Source organism: Ornithodoros turicata, chromosome 1, assembly GCF_037126465.1.
Source record: "Ornithodoros turicata isolate Travis chromosome 1, ASM3712646v1, whole genome shotgun sequence".
Lineage (NCBI taxonomy): Eukaryota > Metazoa > Arthropoda > Arachnida > Ixodida > Argasidae > Ornithodoros > Ornithodoros turicata.
The window spans coordinates 140687928-140706860 of record NC_088201.1 but is presented as its reverse complement, the minus strand read 5'-3'; the positions used below and the strand labels follow the sequence as shown (position 1 = coordinate 140706860).

General features: G+C 45.1%; 2 protein-coding genes across 2 annotated transcripts; both read right to left on the bottom strand.

Moving 5' to 3' along the window:
- Positions 1 to 16104: 16104 nt before the first annotated feature.
- LOC135386025 (uncharacterized) lies at positions 16105 to 17430 on the bottom strand. Its single transcript, XM_064615738.1, has one exon. It carries the CDS (start codon positions 17428 to 17430, stop codon positions 16105 to 16107), a length of 1326 nt encoding a protein of 441 aa, XP_064471808.1.
- Positions 17431 to 17465: 35 nt separating this feature from the next.
- LOC135386020 (uncharacterized) lies at positions 17466 to 18845 on the bottom strand. Its single transcript, XM_064615728.1, has one exon. The coding sequence runs from the start codon at positions 18843 to 18845 to the stop codon at positions 17466 to 17468; it is 1380 nt and encodes a 459-aa protein (XP_064471798.1).
- Positions 18846 to 18933: the final 88 nt, after the last annotated feature.

Here is an 18933-nt window from a genome sequence, read left to right as displayed (position 1 = left end):
AACTCTTCTAAAAAGAATTATAATTATTATATTGCTGGGTGAAGGAGCCTAAGGTGTGTTTCTGATGTGAACATGTAAGAAAATCTGCAAATTTGAGAGAGGCTAACCACAGTGCGTGCACTGAGGTGGTTCCTTCCTGTAAAGAAACCAGTGGATGAGGAACATGATACTTATCTGTACACCCAGTCGTACCACACTACACAGATTATTCACTGGGTAGTCCACATGACGAAAGCTGTATTGATGAGAGACCACTTTTGCCTTAAAAACTGCTACAAATAGCACGGCACGCTACAAATTATTATTATCGTAACAAGCTGACGGTACAACTGAGACACAAGGGGCTATCCAAGTCGAGCCACACCACCGTCACGCAGCATTCTGTGTCACAAATCAAACCAAGGCACAAAACAATACCAATACATGAAAAAATGTGACAATCTTGGTCTAATTATGACGTAATACCTAACTTGTGCACCAAGGTAATTCAAAGAAATGAATGTGGCACTTGCTTCCGCAGAGAACACCGTGTACCATGCTAGCAATGCATGCTAAAAAGCGCTCCAGTGCTCGCACATATATTGATGACAACACTACCAGTGTACTATAACATGTTCTTTCAAGCACATTATGCACTCAAACTGTATTTGCCACCAGGTAACATGCAAGTGTGCTCGATTGAACCTCGGAAGAGCGATCAAGCAACCTGCATCCAGTGCTCGTTTTGAGCAAAAAAACACTTCATAATGGTCAACTAAATATACAGAATGGACTCCTATTTATTCCTTGATAAAGAATTACTCACCTGTAGAAATTTAAGCCCTGTAACCTTGCCAGTACGGTTGGTACGACAGTAATTGCAAGAAGTTGCCATGATCGCTGCGGCGACTGTTGTGGGTACAGTAAGATGGCGGCCGGTTTCCTCACGCTTGCGCTCCCTATCCGCAATCCAGCCTTCTACAATCGAGATCAGTGGGTATAACGGAATCCGTGGCCGCGTTGAGGGGGCACGGCAGCCGCTGTATCCGAAGGCGATCGACGCTATTATAGGTAAGCGGCCACCTCATACGCGGTTGGCATTTGCAGAGTTCACCCAGGCGCATGGCGTCAACCGTGAAGACTGGAAAGCGGCAACCCCTGTTCTTGTGAAGTCGCTTGGAACAGAACTGAGTGAATCGCGCGAACGAAAGCAGGACGATAATAAAGTCGTAGAGTAACGCCAGTACGCTGTGTTTCGTTCCTCTGTACTCTACATGCATCACATTTATGGTGCACTTACTGTGTTAATGCGCGTGCGTAAAGCGCATTCGCACAAGTTTTTCGTCGCGTATAGATTCAGTGATCATTCAGGATCATATATGGCTGCAATCCGTTTTTATTCAGGCCATTCAGTAATCGTTCAGGATTCTATCTCAATGTAGTCAGATTTTATTCAGTGATCTTTCAGTATCATATCCGACCGCAATCAGTTTTTATTCAGGCCATTCAGTAGTCATTTAGGATTCTATCTGGAGTTGTTCGATTTTATTCAGTGATCGTTCAGGATGATATCCGGCTACAATCAGTTTTTATTCAGGCTATTCAGTAATCATGGAGGATCCTATCTGGCGCATGTTTGGCAATATTCAGGCCCTGTACGCGATCACTCCAGTTGTGTTCAGGTTTGGTTCAGTAATTGGTTGGGGAACCGCATTGATTCCTGATGATTCCTGATGATTCCTGATGATTCCATTGATTCCTGAATAAAACCTGATAAAACATTGCCAATCCCGCCCAATTTTGGATTCAGACCGGAATCAGACCTGATTCAGAAAACCTGGGGGCTTAATCACTTCCATCGTTCGCGAGCTAACGAGGGGCGGAGCTCTCGTTAACACGAACACGTGACACGTTTCACGTGACGCGTGACGCGCTTTTTTCGTTAACGGGACAAAGGCGTAATCTCTTGCTCGCGCAACGACCGACGGTGTCGTTTGCCTAACGAATGTGTTCACGTGCTCACAGGCTTCATTGCCTACATGGCTCATGATCTAACGAGGCGCGAGGCACTCGGGACCTCGAGCACGTGGTGTATGACGCGCTTTTTTCGTTAAAGTGACAGGGGCGTAATCTCTCGGTCCAGTTACGATCAAATTAGGTCGTTTGCCTAACGAGTGGGTCTACCCACTCGTTAGAATGTGAAACATCTTCATTTGGAGATTTGCAGAAACGGAATTTCTGCAGAAAAGAACATGTATTGCTCCACGACTGTGTACAAAATGACATGTTCCCCCTTCCATCGTATTTACACCAGTGGTTACATCAGGGCTGTCAGATATTCTCGAGAAGATGCAGATGAAGACGAGAAAGAAGACGAAGAAGTGAAAACGACAAGCCATAGACAAACCATAGACAAACCATGCGAGCAATCCAAACAAAATTAAACAACCTCATTGGTCGACAAGATTACAGCCTCGTTGGCAGCTGTAGCTGGTTCAGGGCGGTGACATCACAACACGTAACGGCTCGTTACGAGCACGATAGCCTCAACGAAGAAGCTAAACGAGGAGCAGGGATTGTGCCACAGCAGGGCGTCGATAAGTTTCTTCGTTTCGTTATTCGTAACGACACGCTGACGTTGAAGCTGTCCAAGAAAGATGGCGGAGTGATTCTCCGCTTGGGCGATCACACAAGCAGCGAACTGTGCCCCATGGACGTGATGGCGTCAGGATGCCTTTCAACTGGACGAGACAGATTCTGTAAAGTTCTTCCGTCCGCCAAGAAAAGCTCTCCGCACCGTTTGTGAGGACTTGTGACCGTGTACTTCAATCCGTCTTGATAGCTACGGGTGTTGTGATGAACAACAAAGGCGAAATGGATGCACATAGTCGTGTCTCTTTAATAGTACATTGCGGACATAGTGTTGATGTAGCAATGAAAGGAAGAGCAAATGATTCTGTGGATTTTCTGAGGTCGATTGTCTTGAATAGTTTCATAACATTCTCTTGCTTCGCGCTGCTAAGATGGAATTAAAACTGTTCACTGACGTTCTGTTCAAGCTCACTAGAAAACTGTTGCACTGCGAATTTATTTTATTTTAGGCGTCAGGATGCCTTTCAACTGGACCAGATAGATTTTGTAAAGTTGTTCCGTCCGGGAAGAAATGCTGTTCGCACTGTTTATGAAGCCTGACTGTAAGGTTGCGCGTTGTACTTCCATGCTTGAAGAAAAAGTTACATAAAGTTAATGAAATAAGTGTACACGTTGAGGAGAACGGGCGGCCTCCTCCTCTTTCTTCTTTTGATACTTCTGATACCACTACGTCTTTCCTTTCTGGTCTCGGACTCCCACGTGAACTAGAACTCAGCACACACTAGTTCTCGTATCATACTTAAGACAATTCTCACCCGACACGATCGTCAGGGTATGAAAATGATTTACATTTTTTTGCGTGTAGCTCGACGATTATCCTTACAGTGATGTACATGTTTGTTAATTATTTTCACACGACTAGCGAGCCATATATTGAGACGGGAAGAAAAAGAAGATGACGAACGAGCCTGGGAACGAACATTGGAACGCAATGAGCATGTATGAGAGCACGAGAATGCGAGCTATCAGAACAAATGAAACAGTCCTATTGGTCAGCGAAGATGCAGCCTCGCTGCCAGCCTGCTCTTCGCTCAATGCGATGACATCACAACACGTGAGCACTCGCAACGTGCAAAATAACCACAAAGAAGAAGCTTCACGAAGAGCAGAGATTGCGACCACGCAAAGCATCGATAAAGTCGCTCGTTTCGTTAGCCTGAACGACTCGTTCAGCTGTCTCGTGCCGTTAAGTTGAACGTGTGAAACGATTAAGCCCCCAGATTCGTTGGGGATTCCGGAATTTCCGTCCGGGAATTTCAATTTCAATTTATTTCCTTCCAGTTGGGAGAGCAGCAAAAAGCCAATGAGGCTTGACACCGGCCCCTCCCCCAAGTTCCATTATTTACAGCAACAAAACAGTAACGATCACAGCGTACAGAAGAAAAAGAGAGACCAATATTATAACAATAGCCAAATGAGAGCAAGGGAAAGGGAAAGAAAAAATAGAATGTCTATAATATAAACAAATCAACTAATAGTTCAAAGTTGACTAAATTAACAGTTAAGTACCCAACATAAAGCGACAGAGCATTCCTTTTGACATCAACAATGGCTCTGGCGACGTTCCAACATGCCGATTAACAATAAATGGTGACATGTACGGTCAATGACTGCTTGCCGTAGTTTGTTTAGGACATAGGACACACCAAATCCTATGTCAAAAAGAATACATAGATGTCAGAGTAGTTAACTGACACAGTTCTAGAAATGCCTTCTTATTTTCACGGACGCTTATTGAATAAGTTAAGGTAAGCTTATAGCTGTAGAATTTCGGTATCGGATCAATATTGTACTGTTCAAACAATTCCGCAGTATGAGATAGTCAGTAGTAATGATTGGACTCTCATAGTGCACAACGTTCAACTGTCCTGAACACGATTTAATTAGCAATTAGAGCTAATTGGGACCCCCCACATTAATCAGCACCCTCCAGGGAGTCACCACACTAATTGGGGAGCGTCTAACTCGTGTCCAGACCAGCTGAGCGTTGTGCACTACGAGAGTCCATAAAAATGAAAAAAAAAAAGAATAGGTAGAGATAGAGTGGAGAGAAGGAGTTTAGTTGAAGATAAATGACGCCATCTTGAAGAAAGTGGTCCTGAACGGTCGCTGACCATCGCAGAGGCAGGTTGCAAAGCATCGCAGCTATGACCACAAGTTCCGGACATCCTGTGACGTCAGCTGTGACGTCATCATGACATGTCTGGGCAGGTTAGGACAGCTCTGGACATGCGAAGACAAAAACACTCATAATACAGAGGCTGCCCTATTGAAAAATCCAGCAGACTTTTCGGCTGGTCCAGCAGGTTTTTCTGCTGGTCCAGCAAAAGGGCCTGCTGGTCCAGCAGGAGAACCTACTGGTCCAGCAAAAGGACCTGCTGGTCCAGCAGAAGAGCCTACTGGTCCAGCAAAAGGGCCTGCTGGTCCAGCAGAAGAGCCTACCGGTCCAGCAGATTTTTTTGATGGTCCAGCAAAACGGCCTGCTGGCCCAGCACAAGGGCCCACTGGTCCAGCAAGATGATCTGCTGGTCAGGTCATTGGTCCAGCAGAGAGGCCCAGTAGAGCCTAGTGCGGTGTGCATATTTCTATTCGTTCATTTTATTTCATGTATGAGTGCTGTCGTAAGTGTACCCACCCACAAACCCATAGCACACACGCATATGTACACAACTATATGTACAAATTTATCCTCGTGCATAAATTAGACATGCAAGGCACATAAATAAAAAAAGACACAGGTCAGTTGGCAGAGATAGTCATTTTTTATCACTCTGAAAAGACATTCCAAGGTGCACTTCAGAAAGCACTTCAAAAGCATGTGTAAGCTAAACACCCACAGAAACGTTTTATGGTTTCATATAATCCATGGCTTATCCAGGGAGGTTCATTAGGATTTTCTTACTCTGAATGTAAGGTAGTGCTTGATCCCGTCTGTTAACCTGCAGTTGCCGCTGACATGATCATTAGAGAAAAAAAACATATAAGGGTGTCAGTCTGTTTCACACATGTTCGGCTGCTCACAGACATATGCTGAGCCTTCAATCTTCACAAACACAAGTTGGCTGTTAACCTCATCATCAAGGTAGACACACATTCCCTCAGAAGCAGGTGGGCAGTTACAGCAATAAATATGTGATGCATGGCCAAATGACAACTGTGTGATCAGCAACTTCTTGCATAATAGGGCAATTCTTTCTACTGGGTCATGAATAACAAAAATTTCTTGTACAATACAGTAACTGTTGTCACGCATTTTTAGATAACAGGAGCACGTTCTTTCGGGACGTGTGTATTCTGCAGCATGTACTATGATCCGATTGATGCGTGCTCTAAGGTAATGTTCAAAAGTTACATTTCGTCCCAACTTGTTAAACAGCAACCGTGAAGCTTCATCTTAGAGGTGCTTGTTACATATCACTGCACCAATTCCACAAACACTTCTTTTATCCAAGTGTGTCTCCATTAGCTTGTTAGCACAAGCCATTAGATGTCCCAAGAGCAGAATGGCTTTCGCCATGTCAGTTAGTGTGTCCTTCATTACAAGACGTTCGGCAATTTGGAGGGGCACACCCTTAGCAGCGGACACAAGCTTCAATACCTTGCCATTTCCACCTTCAAAGGGAAACATTGATGTTGCCCATAGTGGTCCAAGCATTCTCACACTCTTTGCGACATGCAACACTTGATGGACATTAAATCTTACAGCAGCTTCACCATACAACTGTGCTGTGTCGCATGCAAATAACTTGAACAGTTTTTCCGCTCTGATGATGTCCACTTCTGTCACTACACTTTTGAGCAGAAGAAATAGATCTTCAGACAGCTACGACGCGTGTACGAGCTACTCTTTAGGCAGGAGTCCATTTAGCGTGGGTAGCATGAAATACAGAATCCAGTTTCTCCATTCCGTGGCTTTCCAAAAGGAAGATTCCTTGAGTGACCTTGTCAGCCTTCTGGATGATCCTGGAGGCATTATTGCACATAAGCGCTTGTTTGCAACATTTAGTTTCCGTCCAATGTAATAGGCTTCTCCAACACAGGTCATCCAGAGTTCTGTTATGAATTTTCCGACACCAAGTAAAATGCAGTGCATGTAATCTGGGGGTACTCCCCAGACCAGGTCTAGTCCCTTTAGCTCTAATATGGGGCTTGGTCCCTTGATACCATCCACGTCTCTTCCTCGAAGTGTAGCCAACTTCATTGCTTTCAATACGCTACCATGGGTCCGCTCGATGAGCATTTCTGGTGCACACGCTGCATACTTCAGTGTTCCTGTGAAAGAGGTATTGAATATGAGTACAACGCACAATTAAACTTTCATGACAAAGCGGGGTACCTAAAAACAGATTTGTCTATGCATCATTGTGACAACACGAAATTTAAACCATGAGGAGCCCCGTTCCCTTTAGATGATATTATTCATAGCAGAGAGTAACAGACCATTTTTTGCTGTCATTTTCCTTTTCCATATCTTAAAATAAACACAACTATGATTATACATTATAATTTCATTATACAAGGGAGTACCCAAAAATAATGCAAATTTTTGAATTGAAATTTCAATATTTATTTTTGAATGCTGAAACCTCACACACTTTCGAAGTGGTCTCCGTTTGATGCAGTGAACGTGTCCTGACGCCTGTTCCCCTGCTCAAGGCAAATTTGGAACCCAGATTTGGTACCCTCTAATGCTTATGTCGTTTTCTGTTCCACTTCCGCGACAGGCATGTTCAGCAGCGTTTGGCAAAAACTGACATCCCCTCCTTCCTCAAGGAACTCCCTTGTGCACCTGACCTCATTGTTTGTGACACTGTTTGTTGCACCGAAAGCAGAGTGAAGCGTTGTTCTGGTGCTGGTGGAATGAAAGGCGACTGAAGCACAATAGGTTTCGAAATTGTTTTGAACACTGGAATAGAAATCTCGACAGATTCAATGCATGAAAGGAAGACTGCTTCAAATGTGTGTGTGGAATATCCGCATTCAAAAATAAATCTTAGATTTTAATTTTAAAACTTCTCATTATTTTGGGGTCCCCCTATTACCTTATAATTTCATTACATAACAATTTTGTTATAATTTCGTTTCTATTACTGCTTCTAGCAATGGGGATATTCAACACAGCTTAACGCTTAGGGAACAGGTAGGAGTTGTCGAAACAAACAGGTGGAACTGGTAGTCTTTTAGTGCAAACCTTTTATCACCAGCATATGGCTTTAACTGCTATGTCCATTCCGACATCTAGTACTGCACTGTAAAGCAATTCAGGCACTGCACTCCAACAACCCATCTCTTCCTAACTTGTCCAACTTTGCGGCAGCTGACCCTCATTATTTGCTGATTGAAAATCAGTATGGCACATGTTGCTTTAGTGAGTTTACAGAGCATGGGAAGCTTACCATTCACCAATTCTCCTTTCTTCAGGCACCAGGAACAGCCATAATAGCCACTAAACATATTTATGTTTAAAATGGAAGCCCTGACAGGAGAGTCTGACACGCAGCACACTGCATACACCCTTGACTTTAGCGTTGCATCTGCAGCTTTCCAGACAATTTCTCCAACCTTGTTAAACATGTGCACAAAAGACTTCATAAAGAGGTGGACTGGAGGGTGCGTTTTCGAAAACCACAAGCCGCAGACAAGTACATTGCTCCATCTTGCTGGTATAGGCAACTCGTTTATCATCACCTGTATTGGCCACACAGATGACTTGCTGGACTCGAAGGCTGGAGATCCGTCACTACTGAATGTCACAGTAAAGTCTGTCCACCTTAGACTCAGCTTTTCCCGAATGGTCTTGTACAGCTGTCCATCAGTTATGTCGGTGTAGATGCCTTCAGTAGATTGGCTGGAGCAAGTGTCCTTAGACGACTGAAGAGTGCTTCTCCAACGTGCTTCAGCAGTAACTGTAGTTGCTTCTTTAAGTTGAAAATTATGAAAAAACTCCCAGAAGATAGGAGCTTTTGCTGTCCTATTGTCATGTCACAGATGTCACATTTGAATGTGCTGCCTCGTGAAAAACGTGCACGATAACCAAGGCACATAAAGCACGTTGGACAGAAAAAGTGTAGCTGAAGTAAATGTCCCTGCCGGCGTTTCCAGATTTTTCGGAACATATACTTTGTTCTTGGCAAGATGTATTGGCCAAACAGAGTGTTAATCAGGGTGAGAAGACCATCCACCTGCGACCATGAAAGACCTGCTGTCACTACGTACATCAAGACCAGGAGGACTGCCTGGCTCTTTGTGGTGTCTTGATATGGCAGCGTCTCTGCACCATAGTCGCTGAGGAATTTCTCAAATTCATCACTACTTTCATCTTCAGAGCCCTCACACAGGTCCTCCTCCTCATGGCTGGTTTCCTCTTCAGCTTCGTCATCACTGCATTCAAGGCAGTCTCTTGAGCTGCCACCCGATTCTTGATCAAAATCCTCAGGTGATGTTGACAGCTCAGATGTCAGAGCAACTTCGTTGTTATGGACACCCTCAGTGTTGGTCTGATCTCGTTGTGGCACCTGCAACAAGAGTGATCCTTTTGTAGGCTGTTGCAAGCTACGTTACCAAGTCGAACAGCTGAAAACTGTCAACAATAATAGCTACAAAATATCATCAGTTTTCATTTTTGTATGCAAAACTCTGTCAGGCTGTACAGACATCGGATTGCTTTCGTGCTCCAACTTGTATTAAAAAATTAGGATCATAACGTAGAATGTAATCGCACGTCGAGACTTGACTAATGCAGACCATGCCTCCACTGCGAGTGAAACTAGTTTTGAACTATGATCACGTAAACACACATCGTGACTACACTGATGCAGACCGTGTCTTCTCTATAAGTGCAAGACAGCACTAATCCAGAGTGTGCCTCCACCATGGGAGAAGTAGAGTTAAATTAAGGTGACATAACCACATGCCATAACTACACTAATGCAGACCATGCCTCCACCATGGTGAAGTAGATTTAAATTAAGATTATGTAATCACATGTCACGGCCTCACTACTACAGACTGTGGCATCACTATGAGTGAAATTAGTTTAAAATTAGGATCACTTAATCACACGTCGAGACTGCACTAATACAGACAGTGGGATGTTCAGCGAGCTTGAGTGGTAGGCAATTTCCTACTGTAATACAACGTGGTTTTTTCAGCCAGCGACACTAACCTGTGCAAACTGCATCTTGTCGTTGTGCCGTGTTTGTCTTGGACTGACATTTTCCGCTGCCGTCGTCTCCATCCACGCACGGTACGGCCCGCGACGTTTCTTCTTTGACGGCGGGTCCATCAGTTTTTGTTTACTCTATTGCCGCGTTAATGGTCTATCGATAAACTAAAAGGAAAGAGTGATGAGAACCACCAGGTTTCCGAAGATCTCAAGATCAATTGATGATACCGCCATGCCGGCTAGACCGCTGGTCTTGGCATGGAAATTTCCTTCGACAGCTTAAAAAGTAACACGGCAGTAGAGTGTAACACCAGTGTACAATTACATCAACGGCAACGAGTAATAACCACATGTTAGCAAAACAGTATTTCACGTCAACATTTTCAAAATACGATTAACTGTTTAAAAAACTTATTGCGCTAGTCATTTTAGCCGCTATCGTAATCTTGCCTTGGCAAATTGGCAAATGTCTTAGATATCGGACGAATAGAAAAAAAAAATGTAATTGCGCTTACAACAATGTCGACCTATATAAACAAGATGCAAGTAAAGTCGTATTTGTAACGAGTTTTAAAAATTTGATTACTTTTATGCAAAATTTGGCTGCGCCACCGCCACCGAGGACTTCCGTCTTCCGTCCTTCCGCTTTCCGGCCTCTTTGTTTGTTTGTCTTGTGTTGCTTCTGGTTGCTTCGCACAACGTGGTTTTGTTTCATGTGTTGTACGTTTGCGTGGTTTACCTAAATATCGTGTATAATGTACTTCGTGTACGTCGAATTTGTGATCGACAAAGAGAAGTTGGTTTCGACGTCCGATTATGTGAAGAATTTCGTTCCGGAAGACGTCAATGATTACGATGGAGATATCATGTACTCCGTCTACTGGCCTGGGGACGACAGAACTGATGGCGACTACTACGAAGCCAGAATCCTACATATGACTGGTAAGGTTATTTAACATTATCCTACGGGCGATTCCTTTATTACGCCTTGTTTGAAAACGGTGTGGGCGATCTTGGAAGAACGCTTTCCACGTGTCATCGTATCATGACAGTTCGTCCAACAATGTCTACTAAAAAGCTTTCGGTGTATTGATCGTGCTTGCTATCGCATTCAGTGTGATACGCGATGAGGTAGAGTATCGCCCCTGACGATGAAACTCCACATGATCTCACAATAAAGTTGTTATAGTTCAGTATGATACTTTTGTCACGAATAAAGGACACCTTTATTTGCAGAAACAAAAGAAGATATGGACGTGCACTTGGAAAGACGCCACAACGTAGCAGTGCGCCGCGATAGGCCTTCGAAGAAGAGAAAGGTTGGGAAAAGTGTGCATGCTGCGGTCAGCAGGGTAGAACTCAAAACTCATTGCTTCCAGCTAGCCTGCATTTATGCAATTCTTTCCATATTCAGCTCTTTTTTGGGGTTGCATATGGGCGCAGTAAATTAAATTACCCGGCGGCGCAAATTGCCACCATGCTTTGCTTAACTTTTGTCATGATATCGAGTATTTAAAAAAAAACAGAAGCACGGAAGCTAAACTGATATGTACTTGGTACTATGAAATAAGGGTGAGCAGGCAAGCGAGCTGGTGAAAGTTCGACGAAGGCATACCTTGAGCTTGAGGGAACGATAACACACGAAGAAGTAGACAAGACGAGGTACTATGACAAGAATGTGAAAATGTCCCTAATTATGTGCAGATATGCTATTGAGACTTTGTGAAGTTGTGTTACTGTATGAAGAGCATGGAGTTCTATGTAGAATGTGCTTAAAAATGAGTTTGCGTTAACTCCAGTGCCACACTGATGAGTGCCATACAAATAACCCTGGCTGACTGCAATTATTCAGGAACACATTACCAAGAATGTGGCTGACAAGAAGAAACGAAAGTTGGCTCGGGTTGCAGAGGAGAATCGATTGCTGCAGACTATTGACAGTTCCGACGATGAAGAATTGATTCTCAAGAGGGATCTGAAGGATCTACAGCGGAAGTATGAAAAGCTGAAGAAAGAGAACGTGCAGCTAAGGAAGCTCAATTGTGATCTGCAGGGAGCTGTGTGCTCAAAGATCTTTGAAAAAGGTGAGCATTCTTAGCAATTCACATCACGTCTCTGGTGTGCGTGAATGTGCCATGTGTACATATGTGTAGTCTGTTGCATGATTTTACCTCTTTTCTTCCACGTGTACCACCAGTCCTAGCACGATGTTTTAAATTTTGTTTTGTCGTATCACACTTTAGTTACAACCCAGACAGAACAGACTGTTTTTTCTTCCTTCGTGTCTCCTGTCTAGAGTTTTCATTTAGTCATGCACCCTGGGGGCCCTGGTTGCTTAGCGAGTGTTTCTCAGCAGGCAGCGCACGTCATTGCAGTTTCCTATTCATGCAGCTTTGCTTCTGTTTGCACTAATTCGGTATCCTGCTGCTATGAAACCCTTTCCTGACGTGTTCGTGACGCACCAGCTCCCGTGGCTCAGTGGTTAGCGTGCTGGCCATGTCACGTCGAGACTGGGAGGTACCCGGGTTCGAATCCCGGTGCCGGCTGTGCTGTCTGGGGTTTTTCCTGGGTTTTCCTCAGACGCTTTCAGACATATGTCGGCACAGTTCCCTTAGAAGTCGGCCCAGGACGCACATTCCCCCAGGGCGTCAGTCGTGACGTTGCCCACATACGTGAGGCCGACAACGGCAAGCCCTATCGCCATCACCACCACCACCTGACGTGTTGTTCGAAGTGTGGAACTGCTTATAAGGAGTTTTCACGTACGTCACTTAGTGACGTGGCATGCTCGTAAGCTCCTCATACTGATGGTCACTTTTCGTGCTAGCGGCTTTGAAAGATGACAAACTGCACTATTTTTCAATGTGACGACTATAGTTTTCATAAGAGAAAATGTGAGAACGACAACGATGAAGTGTCTACAGGATAAAAGAAGGGTACAGACGCGACCGCATTTCGAAACACCATTCAATTGGCTTCATTTTTGAGCAAATACTAGATAATCTCGGCCGTTTGCTCCGGAAAAGTGACCACCACCATGGCGGCCAAACGTGTTCGTTTGACGTCATGTGAAAGCACCCTGTTTGTCTCTTGTTTGTCTTAGCCATGCAATGGGTGGTTTGCAACTTCCTGTCAAAATGATATAAGGGAAGTTGCAATGTCACATGGATTTTACGCTTCCGGTCTGAAGTTCTGCTGCAGTCGTATAGCATCAGCATGTTTTCAACGTAAAAATATGTGGATGTTCAGAGCTTAACTGCACAAAAAAGTGGAAGAAGGACAAAATGTGTCGTGTACCTTGGAATCCTGTGCCTTTGAGAAGATAGTTTTACTGCAGCATATGCTTTCAGTACATGGATCTTGTGATAAACCGCCTGTTCACGTAGGTGTAAATAAGACATTATTAGATCTAAGGGAACACCGCGAATGCCATAATACTCCGATTTTTGTAATAAAACGTTGTGATGAATACAATCAAATGCTGTACGAAAATCTACGAAGACTGCTAAGGTTAGACGCTTTTCTTCAAAGTTTTTTATTACTATTTCTTTTAGTTTTAACAAAGCTGTTTCGGTTTACCTATGTTTACGAAACACAAATTGCTCATTCACGATAACATTATGCATGCCGAAAAACCTTAATAGTCTATTGTAGACGACTTTGTCGAGGCCTTTCGAGAATATAGGGGGGACGGATATAGGGCGGTATGTCGACAATTCATTTTGACAGCCTCCCTTATGTATAATCGAGATTTTTGTCTTTTTGGGTTGAGCGGGGAAGATTCCCGTAACGAGGGACATGTTATATAATTATACGAGGACGGGGCTAATCAAGTCAATTACATACTTGACCGGTCTAATTTGAAGGATGTTAATATCACAACATTTCGAATTACTTAAAGGGACCCAAAAATTAAAAATAACCCCCATATTTTTGCCCACTGTCGTGCACAACATCATTGTTTGATAAGACACAGAAAGCATTACTTCTCAATTCGGCATACTTTTTACGTATAAATATTTTGAACATTGCCGGAACATGGACGGTGCTGCCAACAAACGGCGAAAAAGAGAAACTTGGGTTTCGGCGGTTTCCGGTTCAGGGCTCCCAGGGATTGGTCAATCCTTACCACGTGAGAGCTAATTTTATAGAGAACAAAGTTGACGCACAGAATCTTACAGCTAAACGACATTTTAAAAATGACGCTCACTTCCATAGTTTCTACGTTAATAAAGCATTCAGCTACTTCGCCGCTACGGGCTAGGATCCACCGCGCCATCTGCAAGGCCGTCTGTGTGCAAGGCGTTTATTGTTTATCGTTTACGTCGTGGGTGGTCATGTTGGTCTCGCGAAATAGTAAGTGGAAGTGGATGACATGTTCGTGGCTGCTGTGTCACGTATTCAGGATACCTACATCTGCCTGGTGTAGTTTTGGTGTTCGGGGATGCTAAAATCATGTTCGTTCATCTTCGTTTTCTGCCACAAGAGGAGTGAGCGCGAGAACGAATGTGGTTCGAAACACTCGACTATTAGACACAGCAGTCGTGTCGTGTGTGCTGAGCTTATTTTGGTGCCGATGACTACGAAGAAGATGCCGTAGACGGCGAATTGCGAAGGCGTCCAAAGCAAACTGCCGTTCAGTAACCAGTGATTTTGCTTCACCGAAGTGACGAGTTCAACACAACTCTTAGGTATGTACAGACGTCACACATGTATAAATTATAATATAACGATGACGTATTCCATTTAACTTATGTTATCCTACTTGTCCCGTACTCAATATTGTCAACATCAACAAACTTAATTTCAGGGGCCTTCCAGTGTTGAAGTGTGGCCAGACTGCTTCGTGTTGTGTGATCCAGGCACTCAAGTTGACATGACAGAAATAGCTGAAAGCAGGTATGCAAAGTCCAGATATGGAAGCAGTAGATTTGTTAGGTGTTGCAGACTTTGTGACATTTATGGAGTCTTTGGACAGGTGCAGAACATTAGTACGACGTCAACAGTAGGAGAAGAAACCGATGAGAACTGCTAGCTTGTTTGAATGGTAGAAGAATACTTCCTATGTGAAGAGGTGTAGTTATATGACTAAGGAACGCGAATTAATTTTCTAGAGATGCATCCTCTACACTTGAATGACTATTGAAACAGTGAAAGTTCATTGTCTTTTAAGCCCTACTACTGGAATTGTTCAGTGTGTGTCACCGCTGTAGTGAGCCATGCAAGGTTACCACATCATATTGGTCCTAAATTTGTAGGATCTGCTGTGTAGTCACTGTTGGATCTGCAGCATTATTGTCCCTGTAATCTTCTCACCAACAGAGAATACAAAACAGCACAAATGGTAAAATATAACTAGCTTGTAAAAAGGGATAGACGAAACTGTTTATACTTCTCTTGTTTATTTTGTTGCAGGTTTAACAACTCTATCGAGTGCGTCAAAACATCAGAGGCCAGGAAGTCCTACTCTGTTTCCTAAATCCCTGGACAATAAAAAAGAGAGATATAGTTTGAGTTGTGACAAAATGTTGCTTCTACTCTTATATTATATTTCATACGATGCATTTATAGTGTTACGATGTAGTTACGTATGTAGTACGATATAGTTACGATGCATTTGTAGTGTACACTGAAGCCAGTTTCAATTTGCATGGCTGTCAAAAGTACTTTACAAAAGTACATCTCAATTACAGTAACAGAGAACTTATGCTATAAATTATTTAGCCATTCTGGAGTACTATGCACACCAATGGTGTATGATTAACTTTGAACCGAGATCAAGGGTTAATAATAATAATAATGAGTCAGCCCTCAAGTCCTCCTTTACAAATGTTAGTTGATGACGTGATAATGAATAATTTACTCCGTTTACCAAAACAGAGCTAATTAAGTGTTAAATCCCAATCTTGGTGCATAAGGAAGCAGGAGACGTCCGTAAGGATCGGTGGCAAAGCTTTTAATGACAGTAATGGCGGAAGAGAAGATCGAGGGCGGAAGCTCACGAGCTCCCGTGTCCCTGCAATCCTGTCGTCTTCCTTAACACTCCCCGGCGCGGAAGTACAAGTCAATGAGCTTCCAATTTGTAGAGAAGTTGTACTGGCCGGCTTACGGTTTTCCCTCCTGGCAAGTTGATTCTACAGGATCTAACCCTTGCATCTGGGCTCTGTGTTACGTGAGTCACACGTCCTAGAGGCCACGATGTTCGCGGCCTTGACTCTGCAGCAATGAGTACTAGGTCCCCGACGGCGACGCTGTGTGATGGTACGGGCTTGCAGACGTTGGGCGATCTCAGGAGGAGGATGTACGTTTTAACCCACTTCTTCCAGCATTGATGAGTCAATTCTTCCCGATACATCCACCGTCGTCTCAACTGTTGCGCCGTAGATGTTATTCCTGCTTCGGGTTCGCGACACGGAAGCGCGCTGAGCCTTTGCCCAATCAGAAAGTGTGACGGCGTGACGGCAGAAAGATCGTCTGGATCTTCGGACAGATACGTCAGAGGCCGAGAATTCATCACCGCCTCCACCTCTGTGAGAACGGTAGTGAGTTCTTCGTAGCGGAGGGCGCTTGGGCCCAGGACTGTACGCAGGCAGGTTTTTTGTACTGCGGATCAGGCGTTCCCAAAACCCACCCCACCATGCTCCTCGCTCCACTATGAATTTCCAGGTGATCCGTCGTGCAGTCAAGAATACGTTTACCTGAGCGTTTTGTGACAACCAGGCAGGGGTGAGTTCGCGACTGGCGCGCTTGAATGTCCGAAAGTTGTCTGAATATATAGTGGCGGGTACGCCCCGTCTTGATACGAACCTTCTAAGAGCCATTAGGAAATCCTCGGTAGACATAGACTTCGTCAGCTCTAGATGAACAGCCCTAGTGACGGCACAGGTAAAAATCAGGATGTAGCACTTTCTTCCGCCGCCTTTTGAACACTTGTAGTACAGTGGACCCGCAAAATCGGTGCCTGTCACTTCAAATGGTGAGGACTGTGACAAGCGGTCTCGTGGTAGCGGAGCGGTAACTTCTGTGCACGCCTGAACCTTTGCTCGTCGGCAAGCGCGACATCCATTTAGGATCCTCTTCACAGCCTGACGACCACGGAGAACCCAGTACTCTTCCCGTAGCGCGGCGAGTGTCTCCTGAACTCCAGCACGCAGAAGCCTGATATGAGCCCGGAAAACTAAAAGAGCTGTGAACGGGTGGTCAGCGGGAATGACGATGGGATGCTTCTGGGTCTCTTCAAAATCGCTGTAGTGAAGGCGGCCCGTCAAACGGAGAACGCCATCGTCATCATGGAAGACAGACACATTTTGTAAGGACTTGTGCACCGCGGGATGAGAACCGAAATTTTGACGCTGTGCCGCTGTGACCCAGTATGTTTCCGCTGCAACTACCTCGGCGGCCGTCAAAGGTCCCCTCCTTTCGGCTGTGGTATGCCTACAGTTGTGCAGGAATCTTGACACCCAAGCGGTAACTCTCAGCAGCCGGTGGAGCGAACTGTATTTGACAACATCCATTAGGGTAGTAGTAGCCAAGATGGGTACGCAGCACGCCGTCTGGGCCTTTGTTTCGTTTCGTACCTCGACGCAGGGTTCATCCGGAGTACGCCATGCTGGAGGCCAAGACTTTTGATCCATAAGCCACGAGGGCCCCTGCCACTATACACTGTTGTTCAGCAATTGGAGGCATGAAGTGCCTCTCGTGAGAAGATCCGCGGGATTTTCTTTGCCGGGGCAGTGGCACCACTGACTAGGCTCCGTACCAGCCCGTATCTCCGACACCCGGTTCTGTACAAAAGGTTTCCAGAACAAAAACGAAACAAAAGGTTCGTCGATCCGTAAATCCAGTAGAGTGTTATCTCAGAGTCCGTCCATAACACAGTGGGTACGGTGGACAGAGATAACGTCGTCTGTAAGAATCTCATAAGCCTGGTCGCGATGACGGCACCCATTAACTCGAGTCTCGGTAAGGAGACCGTTTTGACCGGGGCCACCCGAGACTTTGCCAAAAGAAGATCCGCCCTGTAATGACCGTCCCTGTCGAGCGTCACCAGGTATGCGGCCGCACCGTATGCTCGCGGACTCGCGTCGCAAAACATATGCAGCGCGATGCTGCCCTCCGACATCTTCCCGCCGAGCCGCCGTGGTAACGAGACGCGAGACAATAAAGGCACCTGCTGGCACCAAGACGACCACACTCCCATCAGGTCTTCTGGTAGTTCTTCGTCCCAACTCATCTTGGAGAGCCAAATCCGTTGTAGCAAAATCTTGGCTGTCAACACGAAAGGCGCCACATAGCCCAAGGGATCATAAATGCGAGCCACTGCTTGCAGTATATACCGTTTGGTATTCGACCGTTGCTCCAGGAACTCCGATATTGACTTCAACGGATACCGAATTTCATCTGTCTCGATATCCCAAACAATTCCTTGGACCTTCCTTAGTGGCGACGTGGTCGAACTTCCTGTCTCATCGGCGTCGAAGGTAGCCCGGAGAATAGCATTATTGCTCGTCCACTTAACCAGTTTCATGCCCGCGTCGCGGAAGATTTGCCGCGACTCGTGGTAAACAGTAAGTGCCTCTTCCGGCGATAGCATACCAACAACGAGGTCGTCCACATAGAAATGGCTGGAAAGTAAGGACGCCGTGCGTGGGTATGTCTCTTCTGCTGCTCTCAGGTGGTGACGTATAGTGGCAGCGAGTAGAAAGGGACTGGACTTGGCTCCAAAAGGCACTCGTGTCATGCGCCAAATTTCTACTGGGGGCAACGGTTCGCCTGCTCGTGGCGTCGTGGCATACCACAGAAACTGCAAACAATCTCGGTCAGCACTGTCCAGCACGATCTGTAAAAACGCCTTCTCTATATCCGCTGTGAGAGCCACATGATAAGATCGAAACCGCAACAGCAATTGCAGAACGTCAGGGTTAAGGTTAGGGCCGGCGTGAAGAGCTTCGTTGAGAGAGAGAGAACCGTGAGCCTTCGACGAGGCATCAAACACAATTCGAACCTTTGTTGTCTCGCGGTCCCTTCGGATGACTGCGTGGTGCGGCATATAATAGAGAGGTTCGGCCACCAACTCCGGTTGTAGGACCCGTTCAGCGTGTTGGAGACGCAAATACTGATGTATGGTGGAATCATAT

Coding starts and splice junctions, on each gene's coding strand:
- LOC135386025 (XM_064615738.1), bottom strand. CDS start 17,430: ATGGATCAAAAGTCTTGGCCTCCAGCATGGCGTACTCCGGATGAACCC.
- LOC135386020 (XM_064615728.1), bottom strand. CDS start 18,845: ATGCCGCACCACGCAGTCATCCGAAGGGACCGCGAGACAACAAAGGTT.